General features: G+C 42.8%; 1 protein-coding gene across 1 annotated transcript in view; it reads left to right on the top strand.

The window, feature by feature from the left end:
• Window positions 1-20,895, top strand: part of LOC111982257 (apoptosis-stimulating of p53 protein 2-like) — a 48,280-nt gene that overhangs the window by 16,336 nt on the left and 11,049 nt on the right. The window contains exons 2-13 of the mRNA XM_024013800.2: window positions 8,417-8,564; window positions 9,134-9,247; window positions 13,447-13,523; window positions 13,636-13,737; window positions 14,663-14,831; window positions 15,392-15,573; window positions 16,579-16,743; window positions 17,222-17,435; window positions 17,608-17,742; window positions 18,148-18,263; window positions 18,702-19,056; window positions 19,289-20,040. Of these exons, the coding sequence (XP_023869568.1) occupies window positions 8,417-8,564; window positions 9,134-9,247; window positions 13,447-13,523; window positions 13,636-13,737; window positions 14,663-14,831; window positions 15,392-15,573; window positions 16,579-16,743; window positions 17,222-17,435; window positions 17,608-17,742; window positions 18,148-18,263; window positions 18,702-19,056; window positions 19,289-20,040 (2,529 nt within the window). The remainder of the gene's footprint in view (window positions 1-8,416; window positions 8,565-9,133; window positions 9,248-13,446; window positions 13,524-13,635; window positions 13,738-14,662; window positions 14,832-15,391; window positions 15,574-16,578; window positions 16,744-17,221; window positions 17,436-17,607; window positions 17,743-18,147; window positions 18,264-18,701; window positions 19,057-19,288; window positions 20,041-20,895) is intronic.

Here is a 20,895-nt window from a genome sequence, read left to right on the forward strand (position 1 = left end):
ATTTATTGCCCTGGCCACATCTGCAGTCCTCATGCCTCCTTGCAGCATGCCTAAGGCACGTTCACGCAGATGAGCAGGGACCCTGTGCATCTTTCTTTTGGTGTTTTTCAGAGTCAGTAGAAAGGCCTCTTTAGTGTCCTAAGTTTTCATAACTGCGACCTTAATTGCTTAAGCTGTTAGTGTCTTGACGACCGTTCCACAGTTGCATGTTCATTAATTGTTTATGATTCATTGAACAAGCATGGGAAACAGTGTTTAAACCCTTTACAATGAAGATCTGTGAAGTTATTTGTATTTTTACGAATTAYCTTTGAAAGACAGGGTCCTRAAAAAGGGACGTTTCTTTTTTTTTGCRGAGTTTACGTCCAACAACTTTGAAGAGTCACAAGCTTGATGTAGTCATATCTTGMTAGGAATATGGGACCAAATACTACACTTCTGACTACTTTATTTATAAGAATCTTTAGGGGTGTCAATAATTTTAACCCCTACCTTTTTGAGACTTTTTTTTATATTACTTGTTAAACAAAATCTCTTTCTCTAATCAAATGTATAAAATTATATAGTTTCACAAAAAAATATTTTGTTGCATACAATATAACTCAGTATTTGAATTATTTTATACAGTCATTATTGCTCATCTTTATCAAGGGTGTTAATAATTTCGGACCCCACTTTTACATACAGTACAAGATCAATGGAACGTCGACCGTGGGGGATAGCACAAGGACATAGTCATTGGCACTCATAAAAAAAAAAGCCAAATTTCCATACGGACTGATTATTCTCTGAGGGGAAAATAAGATTTCCCCAATTCTGTTTAAGACTTGGTCATCCACTGCAAGGGTGCATCCAAAATGGTAACCTTTTCCCTACATAGTGCACTACTTTTGACCATATCCCTATGGGTCCTGGTCAAAAGTATTACACTGCATAGGGAAAAGGGTGCAATTTGGGACGCAGGCCAAGAGCCAGCAATGATAGCTCACCTATACGTTTGTGTATGGAAATACAAGTGTGCTACTTGGCATGTAATTTGATGTTCGGTCGATTTGTATTCGACAAGTCTTACAAAAGCACAACAGATCTCTTTACATGCCACGCATTCAGTGAGTGGTGCCAAGCAAACAGGGACATGCCAAGGAATTAGCAAAAGCCCCCAATGTCTGCGTCCCCTTTGAAAAAACAAACAAATAAGAACTAGAAAATGGAAAACCTAATTATTTCAAAATTGTAGTTGTAAATAAAGCTCATTCTGTTTGGGCATTTTTACTGCATTTTCAGTCCTTTTAGATGTCAACTGTCAAAGGAGCCTTAACAAGTAGTGTCCAGTTAATCTCTGATTGTCCTAGATGGCCTCAAGGCTCACTCAGATCTCCAAATGTGCCTACTGGTTCCCATAGCCCTTGCCCTATGTGATGAAATGAAGGCCCAGTGCAGTGAAATAGAAAATGACAGCCTACTTCTCTTCACTTTATCAACCTCTGACACCATCCCCCACTTCTGTATTGGTTCAAGCATGGGCTTCCTTCAGATGTGTATTTAGTCCAACATTTTCTTATTACCACTCAATAAATTAATACATTAGTATAAGTTTGGTTTGGTTGATGAACAGCGTTAGTTTAAATACATTTGCTGTTGAGAAGTGTGCTGTATACAGAGAAACAAGCTGGGGTCTATTAGATGTCGACCGATTTTAATTGGAATGGCCGATTTAATTAGGGCCGATTTCAAGTTTTCWTAACAATCGGTAATCGGCATTTTTGGACACCGATCATGGCCGATTACATTGTACTCCACGAGGAGACTGCGTGGCAGGCTGACTACCTGTTATGCGAGTGCAGCAAGCAGCCAAGGTAAGGTGCTAGCTAGCATTAAACGTATCTTATAAAAAACAATCAATCTTAACATAATCACTAGTTAACTACACATGGTTGATGATATTACTAGTTTATCTAGCTTGTCCTGCGTTGCATATAATAGATGCGATGCCTGTTAATTTATCATTGAATCATAGCCTACTTCGCCAAACGGGTGATTTAACAAGTGCATTCGCGAAAAAAGCACCTTCGTTGCACCAATGTGTACCTAACCATAAACATCAATGCCTTTCTTAAAATCAATACACAAGTATATATTTTTTAACCTGCATATTTAGTTAATATTGCCTGCTAACATGACTTTCTTTTAACTAGGGAAATTGTGTCACTTCTCTTGCGTTCTGTGCAACAGAGTCAGGGTATACGCAGTAGTTTGGGCCGCCTGGCTCGTTGCGAACTGTGTGAAGACAACTTCGCCAACTTAGCCAAACGGGGGATGATTTAACAAAAGCGCATTTGCGGAAAAAGCACAATCGTTGCACGAATGTACCTAACCATAAACATCAATGCCTTTCTTTAAAATCAATACACAGAAGTATATTTTCTTAAACCTGCATATTTAGTTAAAAGAAATCCAGTTTAGCAGGCAATATTAAACTAGGGAAATTGTGTCACTTCTCTTGCGTTCATTGMACGCAGAGTCAGGGTATATGCAACAGTTTGGGCCGCCTGGCTCGTTGCGAACTAATTTGCCTGAATTTTACGTAATTATGACATAACATTGAAGGTTGTGCAATGTAACAGGAATATTTAGACTTATGGATGCCACCCGTTAGATAAAATACGGAACAGTTCTGTATTTCACTGAAAGAATAAACGTTTTGTTTTCCGGATTTGACCATATTAATGACCTAAGGCTCGTATTTCTGTGTGTTATTATGTTATAATTAAGTCTATGATTTGATAGAGCAGTCTGACTGAGCGGTGGTAGGCAACAGCTGGCTCGTAAGCATTCATTCAAACAGCACTTTCGTGTGTTTGCCAGCAGCTCTTCGCTGTGCTTCAAGCATTGAGCTGTTTATGACTTCAAGCGTATCAACTCCCGAGATTAGGCTGGTGTAACCGATGTGAAATGGCTAGCTAGTTAGCGGGGTGCGCGTTAATAACGTTTCAATCGGTGACGTCACTCGCTCTGAGACCTTGAAGTAGTTGTTCCCCTTGCTCTGCAAGGGCCGCGGCTTTGGTGGAGCGATGGGTAACGATGCTTCGAGGGTGGCTGTTGTCGATGTGTTCCTGATTCGAGCCCAGATAGGGGCGAGGAGAGGGACGGAAGCTATACTGTTACACTGGCAATACTAAAGTGCCTATAAGAACATCCAATAGTCAAAGGTATATGAAATACAAATGGTATAGAGAGAAATAGTCCTATAATAACTACAACCTAAAACTTCTTACCTGGGCATATTGAAGACTCATGTTAAAAGAACCTCCAGCTTTCATATGTTCTCATGTTCTGAGCAAGGAACTTAAACATTAGCTTTTTTACATGGCACATATTGCACTTTTACTTTCTTCTCCAACACTTTGTTTTTGCATTATTTAAACCAAATTGAACATGTTTCATTATTTATTTGAGGCTAAATTGATTATTGATGTATTATATTAAGTTAAAATAAACGTGTTCRTTCAGTAGTGTTGTAATTGTCATTATTATAAATAAATAAATACATTAAAAAAAGAAATCGGCCGATTTAATCGGTATCGGCTTTTTTTGGTCCTCCAATAATCGGTATCGGCGTTGAAAAATCATAATCGGTCGACCTCTAATAAATAAATAAATATATATATGTGTATGTATGTGTATACATACATACATACACAGTTGAAGTTGGAAGTTCACATACACTTAGGTTGGAGTCATTAAAACTCGTTTTTCAACCACTCCAGTAATTTCTTGTTAACAAACTATAGTTTTGGCAAACCTGTTAGGACATCTACTTTTTGCATGACACAATTTTTCCAACAATTGTTTACAGACAGATTATTTCGCTTATAATTCACTGTATCACAATTTCAGTGGGTCAGAAGTTAACATACACTAAGTTGACTGTGCCTTTAAATAGCTTGGACAATTCCAGAAAATGATGTCATGGATTTAGAAGCTCCTGATAGGCTAATTCACATCAAGATTGAAAACAGAAAAACACACGTGCCAATCAGCGTGTTCAGCAGCTCTTTAAAGACAGACCCTTCAGAGAAACTGGGAAAGTCAGCTGTGCAGAGAGGTAATGTAGTCTCACCTAGGCTAAGTGTCACTTGATCATTGAATAAAATAAAAATACAATGCAACGGTGAAATGTGAGGTTAGCTTTACTTCTGGAGAGAGGAATGCATTTAAAGTGTTGTAGGTAGACTTAGGAAAATTACATTGTCATGCAAAGTGGGGTGACTTCCTCAATCAACAACAACAAACTGAGAATTGGCCTCTATTTGCCACTCCCCAATGTGGGCATTCTCAAGAGAGGCCGAAAGTTGGGAAGTAGTATTCTTTTTGCAGATATTAATGATCTTGTTTTCTGCATGCAGGAAGTTGCCTGGCTTTCCACGATGACGTCATATGGCGGAGTCTACCTTTTTAAGAGGGCACATGGCCATGATGTTATCCTAACTCTAATTGCCAGTCTGGTTTTCTTGTACTCCTACTGTGACTAGGACAGAAAGGCAGTCAGTTATATCGCCAGCTGTAGTCCGATCCAATGCCCAGATTGAGAGCATATTTTAAAAGGACAAAAAAGCCTCTTTTAATTTTTTWAATTATTTTTTAAAACCTATAGTGCACAGCTGCTTTAAACCGGTACTTGAATTGGTGCGTGGAGTATCAGCTGGCAAGCTTGTGCCTCAGTTTCACAAATGTCGGGTCAGTCGGCATTGCGAGTGGTTTAGCATTGTTACGCGTCTCTCAGCCACTTCTGTGAAATGCCAGATGTTTGTGGCGGATGTGGAAGSCTTTATTATTTTATACTGTTGCCTCAACATAATGACGTTTCTTTCCATAATCCACCTGTACTTGACATCATAGATTTATCACGAATGGCTTCAGGGTTGAAAACCTTCCACAATTTCAGGAAATTGGTAGACCGCTCAGTCTGACAAAGAATTTGAAAACCACTCAGATCGATAGCTCAGTCAATTCTAAATCTCCTGATTTTATATGGATTATCTCCAAATTATAACTGGTTTTAGGCAGATGTTTTCTGAATGGTAGGTTCTGTAGGTTGTTCGTGGGAATTAAGTGCTGCAGCAGTGGCAGMGTCTACAGGACAGCTTCCATCTTACAATCAGGATATGTCCCAAATTGAATTTTGGTGCCATTTGGGAAAGCATCTTCAGTCTAAAGCCCATCTGTTATCTCAGTGGTATAGCCCTTTCAGGCCCCATGCCAGACCACCTCTACGAAGCAACAAGTCAATGATTGCTTTTTGCATCCTCTATACCTTTGGGCAGCGGAGCGTGTTTGGCTTGGCCTGCTATTTATGGTGCGAAGAAATTGCTGACTTGCACGTTTGCGCATTTGAAATGAAACCATTGACCTATGTATAATCTAGTGAAAGGTCAAATTCACAGAGGAATTTGACCACTTTCAAGGACCAGTGTGTTTTCATTTTCAGAGATTGGGGCTTGGCTCTATTGGAATTTGAGACCCAGTTTTCTCTTTGAGAAAGTTTTCAGAACTGCATTCGCCCCTTCATAATTCCAGAAGGGGTTCTGGAGTAGGTCCCAGACTGTCCCCATTTTGTCTTTGGCCTGGCTCACTCCAGATGTTGAAGCAACACCATTATTATTTGTGGAATTTCCTATGGTAATTTCTATGAAATGAAAGCTACGAGTCTATTTTTGAGAAATTAAGGCATGTTTACGTTTCAACCATTTTCCATCCTCAAAATTAGGAATAAGCAAAGGCTTTGATTTATTGTCAAACAGATGGAAAAGGGGTCTTACAAAACATCTGCCAGAAAAAGTCTTAAAAGGTATTAGAAATGCATCAAAATACAATAATGTTGAATTAGACCCCTGACAACTAATATCACCACAAAAATATAAAYGCAACAGGCAACAATTTCAACAACTTTATGAGTTACAGTTCATAAAAGGAAATCAGTCAATTTAAATGAATTTGTTAGGCCCTAATCTATGGATTTCACATCACTGGGGAGCCAGGCCCAGCCAATCAGAATGAGGTTTTCCCCACAAAGGGCTTTATTACAGACAGAAAAACTCCTCAGCTGTCCGGGTGGCTGGCATCAGATGATCCCACAGGTGAAGAAGCCAGATGTGGAGGTCCTGGGCTGGCATGGTTACATGTGGTCTGTGGTTGTGAGGACGGTTGGACGTACTGCCAAATTCTCTAAAACAACATTGGAGGCGGTTTATGGTAGACAAATGAACATTAAATTCTCTAGCAACAGCTCTGGTGGACATTCCTGCAGTCAGCATGCCAATTGCACGCTACCCCAAAATTGAGACATCTATGGCATTGTGTTGTGTGACAACTGCACATTTAAGTGGCCTTTTATTGTCCCCAGCACAAGGTGTACCTGTATAATGATCATGCTGTTTAATCAGCTTCTTGATATGCCATACCTGTCAGGTGGATGGATTATTTTAGCAAAGGAGAAATGCTCGCTAACARGGATGTAAACAAATTTGTGCACAAAATTTGAGAAAAAATATTTTTTGAGTATGGAACATTTCTGGGATCTTTTATTTCTGCTCATGAAACATGGGACCAACACTTTACATGTTGCGTTTATTTTTGTTCAGTATAGTTTAGGATTTAACCTTTTCTGCCTTGTGTAAGTTTAAGAAACATTGCCATGTGCCTTAAAATTCAKTTACCAAAAACCCACATATCTTTAAGATATCTTCACATTTCTCTCCCTCATGAGCCGCGGCGGATTAAGAAATCATAGGCCCCGGGGCTTAGTTCTTTCTATATAGGCCCCGTCAGTTAATTAGTGTTTTTATAGATGTCAATTTTATTTTCATGAATTATTAAATGATTCAAACTAAATTCTGTTACCAGATCGGTAACAGAGTTTCAAAAAAATTGTTAACGGAATGTCTGCAATTTAATTGGCTACAATGGGAAATCATAGTAGTCACAAACAACAATAGTATGCCAGCGGAAGGGAGAACAGTAACAGGCGACCCAACTATGTTCAGCGACCCAACTATGTTTCCTTTCTGTCATCTGGTTGTCAAAGCAAGAGTGTGAAAAGTCTAGACAACCTAGACAAGCAGAAAAGTCTAGACAAGCATTAGTTAGAGAGAGAGAAGAGAAGAGAGATCTTCTCTTCTCTCTATTGTCTATCTCTAATTAATGCAACCTCTCCTGGCTCTTACTGACACCTACCCATGTGCCCCCTCCCTTTAAATGTTTTATTTGGTCAGTCCGCCCTGGCCTTGATTTCAACGTCCACAGACGTCATGTCTTGGTCCGGGCCAGTCTTGATTTCAGCTTCCATAGACATCTGGACCGGCCCAAACATAGACGTCCACGATTAGTTCAGATTTGGTCCAGACGCCTATGTTTCATTAGTTTGGACAACACAGTACAGTAAACAAAAGTAGAGTATAATTCAGCATAGTACAGTAAATAAAAGTAGAATATAGTACAGTAAGATACATTACACTTGTGTACTGTGCTATACTCTACTGTACTGAACTATACTTACTGTTCTGTGCTATAYTACATAGCTCTACTGTGCTGTMATTTGATGTCCAAACTTGTGAAAAATAGACGTCTATGATTGGTTCCGATTTGGTCTTGTTTGGTGGTGGAGCTCATTAAAATAATAGCCAGTGTGTAGAGTAATACATAAATATKCAAAGGATGATATTGCACCTTTGTGTATGGATTTAGGATTTATGCATTTCTGTACAGCATAGATCAAGGACCCATGATGGAATTCTGTTACCGGGTGTAGATTTACTTCACTTAATGTATACAGTTCAATAACCAAAATACTTTTTTTTTTACTCTGTGTCATGTTATAGCTGACATACCATTTTTTTCTGCAGACATCTTTGAATCTTAATTTGGAGCAGATTTTTGAGACCACGTTTTCCAAGTGTTTGGAAAACGTGGTCACAAACTGAGGGAGATTTAACTGAAATTCTGTTACCAACCTTTGCATCTGCACAGTTCTTTCAGTAAATAATTTTCAGTATGTAAATTGTTAAAAGTAGTCCTTGTGCATAGAGTTGTGTGGTTTGTTTTTAAATCAATGGTTTTCGTTTGGCATACATTTTAAGTAAAAAATATCAGTCTCAGCGCAATTCCATTATCGTGGAATTGCCCCTATTAGAAAAAAGACCACATTGACAAATGACTCCCCGTAAGATTTTTGGATCCAAAATAGACATTGACCATCTGTTTGTTTCAAATAGAACAGGGACCTAATGTGCTACTTATTCTGTTCTCACTAAAACCCATTGCAGTGGGGGTTTCTGAATTGGCTCAGTCTTTGTCTGGGGTTGGACCCCAATCTTCTCTAACACTGTTCTAATGGTCTATTTTCCACTGTCTGTCTTAGATGTTCCTCACCGTGTACCTCAGCAACAATGACCAGCATTTCACAGAGGTGCCCATTACCCCGGAAACCCTGTGTCGTGATGTGGTGGAGCTGTGCAAGGAGCCGGGGGAGGGAGAATGCTACCTAGCTGAAATGTGGCGAGGCTCAGGTGAGTTTCAGAACGGTTGTGACTCAGTCTTCTCAATTTTATGCCTTTTAAACTTGTCGTAAAGTGACAACTACTTAAGGATCAAGTTTATTGGACAGTAAAACGAGACAGTAAAGTAGGAGAGGTGCTAGAAGGGCATGGGCCAGATTCAAACCCATGCCGACACCGTAGTCATGTGTGAGGCTGTGGTATCACTGCTAGACCAGCCAGGACACTTCCTGGCTAACTTTTGATGTCAGTGTTTACTCTAGGTTGATGTTATGCGGGGCTGCACTCATCCAAGTGTTGAACTGAATGAAGCCAATCAAAGGTTTTCAGTGGTGGGTAGGAGGAACCCCMAAAAATCTTGTTCAATGTCAACTTTGGCCCAGTTCCATTTCACTCCCTAGCCCCTACAACTTTGGTGTTCACTAATCTTAAAGGTGACATAATAGGTGAAAGCAGTATCACTATCCCGTCAGATGTGAATACCTGAGGGGTAGGTTGGGGGTAAGAGGCAAGGGACCAAAATGGAACCGTGCCTTGGACTCAAGAACCGCTTACTCAGGCATCTTTCTTTGTCACACCAGAGCGCGCCATTGGCGACGGAGAGCGAATGCTGGACGTGCTCCAGTGTTGGGGACAGCAGAGGGGGGAGGTGCGCTTCCTCCTGCGCCATGACCGGGCACCCTGCAGAGAGTCAGGTGAGAGCCACAAACACACATTTATCGATGCCCATCCACCACCAGTACCCTGGATGGTAAATAGTGTGGTAACTGAATGTGTCAAGCGTAGCCTGAAAAATGGGAAAGCCTGGGTAGGCAGGTGTGTTTACTGGCCGTTACACAATGTTCTATTCCATTACAGTTGAGCCAAAGTCAATACAGCCAGCTACTATTCTAACTGGCAGACACACTTCCTAGTCCCCATTGTTGGGATGATGAATTTCAATACAATTGTTACCATCTTAGAGTTGTTACATGGTCACAATTGGATTTTACTTTTTTTCTCCAAATCAATTCAATCATTTTGCTTTGTATATGGATTAGAATAACTGTYGCGTGWAGTAAAAACTCAAAATGATAAAGAAAATGAGTGATAAGATTGTATATCTTCATGTTATTTGGTGATGCATGCGGTTTTGACCATGGCACAGTGCCAAGCATTCTAAACATCGCTGAGATAATTAAAATCGCCATGATGTTTTGCGGCTGCTGGGAACATAGTTATTTAAGAACAGGGTACMCTCTAATTTTCTGTCTTGCCTGCATTCTCTCAGGCCCAAAGGTAACTCAGGATTTTTCTGACTGGTTGCGTCCCAAATGGCCAATGGGCCCTGGTCACTGTGTAGTACACAATAAGGAATAGGATGCCATTCATGATGCAGCCTGTGTGTGGTGGTGATGATATGCCACAGGCAATGCCATGCCACCCTATGTGCCACATGGCCCACACATACTAAGGCTTATGTAAATGCGTGGCAGAAAGATTCTTTAGCCATCCTTAATCCTTCTTTTGCTGCTTTTGCGTTTTCTTCTATATTTTGTATATTTTATATGAACTTGCCATAAACCAGTGGCACTTGTCATAGGATCCGTTGTGGTTGTAATAACACAATCCAGTTTTTGAACACACCCCCATATGATGTACAATATTTAACACTTTAAAGGTGCTACACATGGGATTTGTATTATATTTTTGCATTGTAATTTCAGAAATATTATGTACATTATCTGCAGTAATAGTGTAATGATAGTGTTTCACAGTATTACTTACCGCCAGTGTTGTGATTGGCTGTGATATTCGCCTATTGATATTCGCCTATCCTGCTAGGCCGGCATCTGTTGTCAAAATGGGGAAAGCTGTTTTGATTTTGTGGCTGTGTTTAGGGGAAATCAGGTCAAGTGGCCAATGTAGAAGTTGCTCTGTCATTTCCTGGGTGCTAAAATTCTACACTWTTCACTCAATTTCAGTTTATGYGAGAAAGCAAACACTGAATAGTGTAGGGAATCATTGTAGTGTCTAAATCGCTGTGAAATATATTTTCAATAACAAAAAATAAAGTTGTTACTGCTGTTTGAAGGTGGTGGACCAAAACCGAAAGTAAAAGGTTCAAGCGCGARTCTCCACCATGTTATGGGGAAATGGGATGCGGGGTCGGGGGTATTTGTTTTGAATGCGGCCTAGTCCTGTTGCAATTCACCAAGCTTCCACATGTGTAAGCACCTTTAACCTTTCTAGCCCAGGGGTTCCGCTAGCGGAACACCCACAACATTCCGCTGAAAAGGCAGCGCGTGAAATTCAAAAATATTTTTTTGAAATATGTAACTTTCACACATTAACAAGTCCAATACAGCAAATGAAAGATAAACATCTTGTTAATCTACCCATCGKGTCCGATTTTTMAAAWRTKTTWYASMGMRAAMACAMMAYATATWTWTRTKWKAKMWCMMCMMMAWMYMMAAAAMACACASMSMYWTTTYCCMSMSMMARAKAKMKTYMMMMAAAASCAGAAATAGAGATAAAATTAATCACTAACCTTTGATAATCTTCATCAGATGACACTCATAGGACATCATGTTACACAATACATTTATGTTTTGTTCGATAATGTGCATATTTATATCCACAAATCTCGGTTTACATTGGCGCCATGTTCAGAAATGCCTCCAAAATATCCGGAGTAATTACAGAGAGCCTCGTCAAATAACAGAAATACTCATCATAAACTTTGATGAAAGATACATGTTTTACATATAATTAAAGATACACTGGTTCTTAATGCAACCGCTGTGTCAGATTTTTTTTAAACTTTAGGAAAAAGCATACCATGCAATAATCTGAGACGGCGCTCAGAAATACACAACATTTCTCCGCCATGTTGGAGTCAACAGAAATACGAAATTACATCATAAATATTCCCTTACCTTTGATGATCTTTCATCAGAATGCAGTGCCAGGAATCCTAGTTCCACAATAAATCGTTGTTTTGTTCGATAATGTCCATTACTAGTGTCCAATTAGCTACTTTTGCTAGCACTTTTAGTTCACATGTCCAAACGCTGGCGCCGGTCCAGGCGAACTCGGACGAAAACTTCAAAAAGTTATATTCCAGGTCGAATAAACTGGTCAAATTAAGTAGAGAATCAATCTTCAGGATGTTGTTATCATATATATCCAATAACGTTCCAACCGGAGCATTTCTTTATGTCTGTATAAGTAATGGAACACATGGCCATATCATGACTAGCGCGCATGACCAGGAACTAGCATTCTGCCAGACCACTGACTCAAATAGCTGCCATCCGGCCCCATTCCATGTTCTACAGACTGCTGACATCTAGTGGAAGGTGTAGGAAGTGCAAACAGATAAATATATTACAGGGAATTGAATAGGCGATGACTTTAACATCGACCCTTCTCAGAATTCTCACTTCCTGTTTGGAAGTTTGCCTGCCATATGAGTTCTGTTATACTCACAGACATAATTCAAACAGTTTTAGAAACTTCAGAGTGTTYTCTATCCAATAGTAATAATAATATGCATATATTAGCATCTGGGACAGAGTAGGAGGCAGTTCACTATGGGCACACGATTCATCCAAAGTGAAAATGCTGCCCCCTATCCCAAACAGATTTTTAACAACTTCACCTTGTAGTCTTAGGTACTGTAGCATGCTAACCGTTAACCGCCCTCTCAGCTGGGTTGTATWCATTACGGAAACCGTTTACCGTTTAAGAACCAAACGGAAGCAAACAAAGCAAAACAGCGGCCTTTTACATCTCTATACACAGCCATCATCACATGACCATATTTCACTGTTTGATCATTTCACTTTTATATTGACAAATTCAGGTAGGTCCCTCTCCGTTTTTGTTCCATTTGCTTCCGTTTAAGAAACGTTTTGCAACAGAATCGGTGTAATGAATATGCCCGTGTTAATGGTTAAAGTGAGCCCATAGGGAACAGTACACTACTTTCATTGCTGTGATTTTAGTTTTGTGCTTGTAATTTCTTCTGCGAATATCCGCATTACGTTTTCATGAGACGATTAGCTAAGGACATGTTCTTTTCAATGGTATCACTATGTGATGCCCCCGCATAACTTAGTCCTTTATGCAACTTGAAAACAACAGAAAACCATGTCTTTCTTAACCAAAGCTCTCTGGTCACTTGAACCTTGTGTAGTTCCATGTGTTTGGGTTTCTAGTTGCTTGGAACGGCCCCCTACGCAGGACAAAGCCATATTACGCAACAGAACAGTGCAAGGGGTATCACAGCACAAAGGCTTTATTATTTGTTCTTGGGACACGATTGTAGTCAATTACAACCAGTCTGGCTTGGCTCCCTGTTTAGCTTGTGCCGTTATTACCATATAAGGTGTAGAATTTGGGTTGTATAACTCATAAGCCTGAGTTGTGACCCCCAAAGAGCTTATTAAAGGGATCAGCCTTTTTGGGTTACCCATATAAGGAGTTCGCAAAACAGCATTGCATAACTGTCAGACACTGGCACGGGAAGAGCAGCTGTGTGGAAGAGGCCTGGTTCTTTGGCTGCTCTACCAGTTATTACATAATGAGCAGTTCTACAACTCATGCTTGTCCTTTTCATCCCGTATCCTCAGAGTATGACCCCTATTAATGGTGCAGTGCTCGGGTCTTGTGTCGGTTTTCCGGTCACGTTTGTTCCAACTTTGGTCATGAACAGACTGTAATACACAAACAAATTGGAGCCCCCTTTTAGCAGAGATGCCTCCGAATGTGGAATTTTCCCCAAATAGCAATTAGCTTCTTACCTCTTTATACTTCCCATGATCAGTTGTGAAGCATAATGCACGTCCCTCTCCAACAGTTAGATATAAACACACACACTCACAAGACCGCTGTATTTTGTCTTGTGTAGGCGGATCAAGGGTCTCCGATCACTCCGCTAAAAGGAACATGGTCAAGGTCCCTGTGGACCGATGCGTGGAGAATGGGGTGAGTGCAACAACGGTACTACAGTAAAATGAAGGAAGATAGAAGCCGATGGTTAAATGGTATGGTGTGACACATTCTGTTGTATCATTGACCCCCCCCCCCCCCCCCCCAGGTGGCACCACCTTGCATGGACATCACCCTCTCGGAGCTGCAGGAGTTGGCGTCACGGCAACAGCAGCAGATCAATTTGCAGCAGCAGCTCCTGGCCTCAAAGGTAGGGCAAGACATTGGCCATGTTGGAGAGCATGATACGTTGTGGGTAATTTGTGACTGACAGACTTGGCTATAAATCATAATCAGTAGTTAATTATGATGCAAGGGTGCAGTCGATGTCAAACAAGCCCGTTGACTCGTTTGGCAGAGGAGTACAGCCACTAAATAAGGTCAAGACATCTAATTCTTCACCTTGTCTCATGTTTAGGCCAGCGTGAGGCAGATGGGCCTATATGGCAGGGGTCTAGRTGAGACAATGTCCAATAAAAACAAGTTGTTTCTTTCCCTTTCTTATTAGCTTGACATAGGCCTGCTCTAGAGTCTGGTTCCTGTCAAGGTTTCTTCCTAGACAGTTCCACTGTCTTCTCTGCCTTCTCTTTTTATTAAGCTCAATTAATAAAGACAAGTATTTTTCTTTAAAGGCACGGGAAGGGCTGTGTGTTCTCCTACACTGAGTTAGAAGGTTACAAAGGCTACATTAAAGGATGCTAACCTCTCACCATTACCAGTAACAGGGAAGGTTACCATTTGACATTTGAGTCATTAAGCTGACGCTCTTATTCAGAGAGGGGGGAAATCATCGTTGTGCTTCTGACTTTCTCACTCATCATTATTCATGCTTCATTTAGGATTCATTCATAATCATGGCACCATCCATGTGAATATAGAAGTGTTCAGAAACATCTTCTATTCTCACATGCATGAAAAGTGACTCCAAAATGACAATACATTATTCCGTATTTAGTTACTATTGGGCAAGACATGATACAAAAGATACCCAAAACAAACTGAAAATGCTGAGTTTGTGTAGTCATTGTGTGCCAGGGATATGGGACCAAATACTACTACTTTGACTACATTTAATACACCATGTGGGTATTATTAAAAACTTTAATCTGAAAATGTTTTCTTGTTTGGTCGGCTAGGAACAACGTCTGCGCTACGTGAAGCTGCAGGAGCAGCAGCAGCAGGCGTCAGAGCATGAGAGACTACGGCAGCTTCGTAAGAACGCTGAGAACCAGGAGACCAAGCTGCGGCGGGTGCGGGCCCTCAAGGGTCAAGTGGAGCAGAAACGCCTCAGCAACAGCAAACTGGGTCAGTGCCAATGGGAGAGCGAGGAGTCAAGACACTCGATGAAGAGGGGTTTGGGGAAGGAGCTGAGTAGGACTTTCTGGGTGACATGTTTTTTTTCCTACTTGACACACTTGACATTTTCTTTTAGCTGATTGGCTTAGGCCTACAGTGTACAACCAGCTAACTACTTTTGGTTCAAAAGAAGATTCCAGGTTTAGGTATCCAGAATATTATTTTGTCCAGTTATCTGTGTGTTCCCGAGAATGTACACCTGACGGTTATGGGAACCTGAAGGTGCAATTTGGTGGAATGTTAGCAAAAACATTTCTGAAATGTTTTTATTTTTTTTATCTACCACACCAGACGTTCACAGAACATGTTTAGGTTTAAGATAAAATATTGGCGTTAACGGAACATTCGATTTTGGTTTGACCTAACACATCATTAGCATTCTCTAAATGTTACTTTTCAAATTTGACTAACAATCGTGTCTGTGTGTGTGTGTGTGTGTGTGTGTGTGTGTGCGTGTGCGTGCTTGCATGTGTTTGTTGATTTGCGCGTGTGTGTGCCTGGCCGTATAGTGGAGGAGATAGAGCAGATGAACGGGCTGTTTCAGAGTAAGCAGCGCGAGCTCCTGGTGGCCGTCTCCAGAGTGGAGGAGCTGAGCAGGCAGCTGGAGACCCTGAAAAGCGTCAAGATGGAGCCCTCTCATGACGGCCCGAGCTCCGCCGGCGAGCTGGAGCGTCTTTACAAGGAGCTGCAGGTAAGAGAAGATCAGATTTGTCTGCTTCCACAGAAGTTTCTTTTTGTGGCATTTACAGGTAGACTCTGCAAAATAACATCATAACCACAGCACTGATGTTGGGTGATTAGGCCTGGTTCACAGTCGGCATTCCAATTCCCAAAGGTGTTCGATGGGGTTGAGGTCATGGCTCTGTGCAGGCCAGTCAAGTTCTTCCACACCGATCTCGACAAACCATTTCTGTATAGTCCTCGCATTGTGCATGGGGGCATTGTCATGCTGAAACAGGAAAGTGCCTTCCCCAAACTGTTGCTACAAAGTTGGAAGCACCGAATTGTCTAGATTGTCATTGTATGCTGTAGCATTAAGATTTCCCTTCACTGAAACKAAGGGGCCTAGCCCAAATCATGAAAAAGAGCCCCAGACCATTATTCTTCCTCCAACAGACTTTACAGTTGGCACTATGCATTCAGGCAGGTAGCGTTCTCCTGGCATCTGCAAATTGCAGATTCGTTGGTCGGACTGCCAGATGGTGAAGCGTGATTCATCACTCCAGAGAACGCGTTTCCACTGCTCCAGATACCAGTGTGCAGCTGCTCGGCAATGGAAACCCATTTCAGGAAGCTTCCAACGAACAGTTCTTGTGCTGACGTTGCTTCCAGAGGCAGTTTGGAACTCGGTAGTGAGTGTTGCAACCAAGGACAGAYGATTTTTATGCATGGCTGTGTGCTCAATTTTATGCACCTGTCAGCAACCGGTGTGGCCTAAATAGCCGAATCCACTCATTTGAAGGGGTGTCCACATACTTTTGTGTGTATATATCGTGTATAACCCMCAGAACAAAACTGCTGGCTCTGAAGTTTTCTTTTCACACTGTCCTTTTCTGCACGGTTCCAGCAACTATGGTGGGTATGTAACCAGGCAAACTCAGTAGAGATTGGTTTGGCTCGGCTCAGTAGTGGGAAAATCGCTATACACACATAACGCTGACTCGAGCTCTTTCTCCCTTCTCCCCCCGATTTTAAGCTGAGGAATAAGCTGAACCAGGACCAGAGTGCCAAGCTGCAACAGCAGCGTGAGAGCCTRAGCAAGCGCAACCTGGAGGTGGCCACCATGGACAAGCGAGTGGCCGAACTCCGCGAACGCCTGTGGAAGAAGAAGGCAGCGCTACAGCAGAAGGCGAACTTGCCCGTGAGTCAGGTCGAGGTTCAAAAGCTTTATTTGTTCCCTTAGGGCAGTGTTCATCAGACCACATTTTTTGGAACTAAGCTTAGGAATGGGGCCAGGGAAATGTWCCACCACTCCAATTCATAGATGGGGCTATCGATGCGAGACCTCACAGTCCATGAGATACATGCAATGTGTGCAGGAGTAATATTTTGTTGCCCCCCCCCCCACCATGCAAGTTAAACATTTTAGCAGCCCCCTCTTGACAGCGGCGACAGCAGATAGTTGAGACCCCAACTGAGTTCCTAAAAACATTATTATTCTATTAATATTTTTATGGATATTGATCCGCGGGCCGCCAGTTGCCCATCCCTGGCCTACATAGGGTGACATAACATATAAGGCTCATAATAAGATATTATAAAGGCTCATACATGCTAATAACAACTAATAAAGCATCATACCTGCTTTAGATAATGTGTTACCCAAACATTCTCTCCAGGTCCCCACAAAGAGCCAGGCCCTGCAGCCATGTGGCCCTTCCAGGGTGGCGGCCGTGGGCCCTTACATCCTGTCCTCCACTGCGGCCCCAGGGCCTCCGGTGCCCAGCCGACAGGAGCTGCTGATCAAGCCTACCTACCCCGACGGCACCACCACCTTACCCATGCCAGACTCCTCCATGAAGGCCCCTCCTAGACCGCTTAAACCCTACTCAGGTAAGAATGTTGTTTCGTTATGGATGATTTTACTTTGTGTGTGTTCAATTGTGATTGTATGTGTGCGCTTGTGGCTGTGTTAGTGTGCATGTGTGTAACTGTGTAGTAGTAGATTGTGTATATCTGCCTTTGCAATTCAAGTGCTCTTTCYATGTGTTAACACTTCTCCTAGCTCTGACAGGTTTTCAGTCATCCAAGACGTCTAAGCTGTCCGACTGGTCCAGCTCCAGTGCAGAGTCCAGCGGCAGTCATCATGGCATGTCCTCTACWSTGCCTCGCATGTCCAGCCTCTCCTCACAGGGCTCAGGTAACCATCTTCCTTCGACTTGGCTTGGAAACAGGGTTGGGGTCAGTTCCACTGCATGAATGAACAAATCCTAATAGAAATTTGCGCAATTTTGAATTAATGAAGGGAATTCTTGCTAAGGCCATATTATTTCATTAATTTAGAAATGAATGTCAGGTCACCCCCTGAGATGTAGTATAGTGTTTTATTAAACTGATGCTGGGAATATATTCAAAATAAAGACTGGCTCCAGGTTACAGTGATTTGTGATGTGTATATGGTTCTGATCATCTTGATGTTTGATGGACGTCATATGGTTTGGATAATGTTCTAATAATGTTCTGATTTGGATGTCCTATGGTTTTAATAATGTAAATGTCATACGGTTCAGATAATGTTCTGATGTGGTTTCCTCTGCGGTTGCAGGAGATGCCGAGACCCTCAAGGACCAAAAGGGGCGTCACATTTCTATGTCTGACGCCCCGGCTCCCCTCCACTCACAGAACAATCAGAGCAGCGAGGACCTCTTGAGGGATACCCAGGTACTGCACTGATTTTCAGAAGCATTTTTAGGAACGTTCATACAATATACTTAAAAGATGCTCCCTTGCCATGTTCCTCCCTCCCGACTTCCATTCTTCCTAGAAATGATCACAGACCCACAGAGAATGTGGTCAGAGATATAGATTATTCTGCTTTCCATTTTTTTTGTCTTTTTCCATAAATGCCCGATTAGTCAATGAAGCAGCTTCAATGTATTTTTGATATACAGGGTTGTATTGTTTTTTGGTTGGAGCTTGGTACTTGCAACACCATTTGTAGGTTTCATTCCCTCATGGCCCTCATACTTAATACTGGATATGTGTTTGAACAGTTGCATTGGATAAAACCATCTGTTAACTGACGTTAACTGTTGCAGTTATATTATTATGCATTTAATTTATCATACTATGTATGTTACCGTCTTCTTGACTTGATAGGCGGGTGGTAAGGCTCTCGGCAAGGTGCCACYTCCTATCCCTACCAAGCCCCCGACCTTCGGCAAACCGCCCTACAGCACGGGCACCTTCCCGGGCAAGGCAAAACCGTCCGCCTCCCTCCATTTGTGTGCACCTCCGCCCATCCCCATCCACAGCCACACCCTGCCTCTGCCCCCCAAGCAGGAGGCTCCTCCGGCGGCCACGGTGCGCCCCTTCACCCCCGATCCTCCAGAGTCCACAGTGGCAGTGCCTGTCCTCCAGAAGCCACAGACGGTGGCGGCCTCCTCCATCTACTCCATGTACACCCAACAGCCCAGGACAGGCGGGGGCACTCTGACACGCACGCAGCCCAGAGGTGAGAGAAAGAGCCATGGGCTACTGTAGTGTCTTGGCTACTCCTGTGACTCCTGGATCTTTACTATGTTACTAAACTAAGTAATTTGTTAAAATCATTCTGAATTTTCTGTTATTGTTTTGGAAAATACCTGCCTTAAATTTCCCTACTTAACAAACTTACACTGTTTTAAAAGATGTTAATGGTGATTGTGTTAGCATGCTAGATTGACCATTCACACTCTCTCTGATAGTGTATGGAAAGCCAGTCATCTCAGGCAGTGGGGGGCAGCAGTCGCTCCTCCAGGACTCCACCTATTCGGGGGCTGGCGATTTCGAGGTGGACCAGGGGGGTCCCGGCCTGGCGTCTCCGGCCCCTGAGAGCCAGTGGGGCCAGGAGACGGAGCGGGCCCCTCGTCCCCTCAGCCCCACCAAGCTACTCCCCTTCATCTCGCACCCTCACCGGCACCCCAGCGACGCCGACCTGGAAGCCCTGCGCCGCCGACTGCACCATGCCCCGCGACCCCTCAAGAAGCGCAGCTCCATCACAGAGCCTGAGGGCCCCGCGGGGCCCAACATCCAAAAGCTTCTCTACCAGAAGACCACACTGGCCGCCATGGAGACTGTTGTGGGGTCCCCCTACGAGGGTGAAGGTGGAGGAACATGGAAGGAGGGGGCCAGTGCCGGTGGAGCCCCAGACCACACTGGTACGTCCCAAGTTTTCACCGCTGCAGCGTCCCTCGCTGAGACCGAGGAAGACGCACAGGTGCCCCCTCGCTCGCCCATCCCAGAGCCCTCTTCCTCCTCCAGCCACACCATGCCCCCATCGCTGGAGGAAGAGGAGCCGGAGCCCTGCCACCCGCCCCCCCATCAGCCAGAAGCCTACTTGGAGGAGTACCCGCCCTACCCGCCCCCTCCATACCCCAGCGCGGGGGAGCAGGACTTGGGGGAGGACACCCTCAACATGAAGGCTCCGGAGGTCGCGGGACAGGTCACTCTGCCACCGGTATGTAGCCACAGCAAATACCCCATACTAGCGTACTACATAGTATGAGGTCATGTTTTAGCCAAACATACTAAAMGTTGTGCTGGTATGGATATTGGGGTACATGGATGGTGAGATATTTGGTATTGGGAAACCATTTTGATTGATGTATTGTTTGTGTGACATACAGTCAGAAGTTTACATACACCTTAGCCAAATACATTTAAACTCAGTTTTTCACTATTCCTGACATTTAATCGTAGTAAAAATTCTGTCAGTTAGGATCACCACTTTATTTTAAGAATGTGAAATGTCAGAATAATAGTTGAGAATGATTTATTTCAGCTTTATTTCTTTCATCACATTCCCAGTGGTCAGAAGTTTACATACACTCAATTAGTATTTGGTAGCATTGCCTTTAAATTGTTTAACTTGGGTCAAATGTTTCCTTCCACAAGCTTCCCACAATAAGTTGGGTGAATTTTGCCCCATCCCTCCTGACAGAGCTGGTGTAACTGAGTCAGGTTTGTAGGCCTCCTTGCTCGCACACGCTTTTTCAGTTCTGCCCACAAATTCTCTATAGGATTGAGCTCAGGGCTTTGTGATGGCCACTCCAATACCTTGACTTTGTTGTCCTTAAGCCATTTGCCACAACTTTGGAAGTATACTTGGGGTCATTGTCCATTTGGAAGACCCATTTGTGACCAAGCTTTAACTCCCTGACTGATGTCTTGAGATGTTGCTTCAATATATCCACATCATTTTCTTTCCTCATGATGCGATCTATTTTGTGAAGTGCACCAGTCCTTCCTGCAGCAAAGCACCGCCACAACATGATGCTGCCACCCCCACAACATGATGCTGCCACCCCCATGC

Source organism: Salvelinus sp. IW2-2015, linkage group LG21 (genome assembly GCF_002910315.2).
Source record: "Salvelinus sp. IW2-2015 linkage group LG21, ASM291031v2, whole genome shotgun sequence".
NCBI lineage: Eukaryota > Metazoa > Chordata > Actinopteri > Salmoniformes > Salmonidae > Salvelinus > Salvelinus sp. IW2-2015.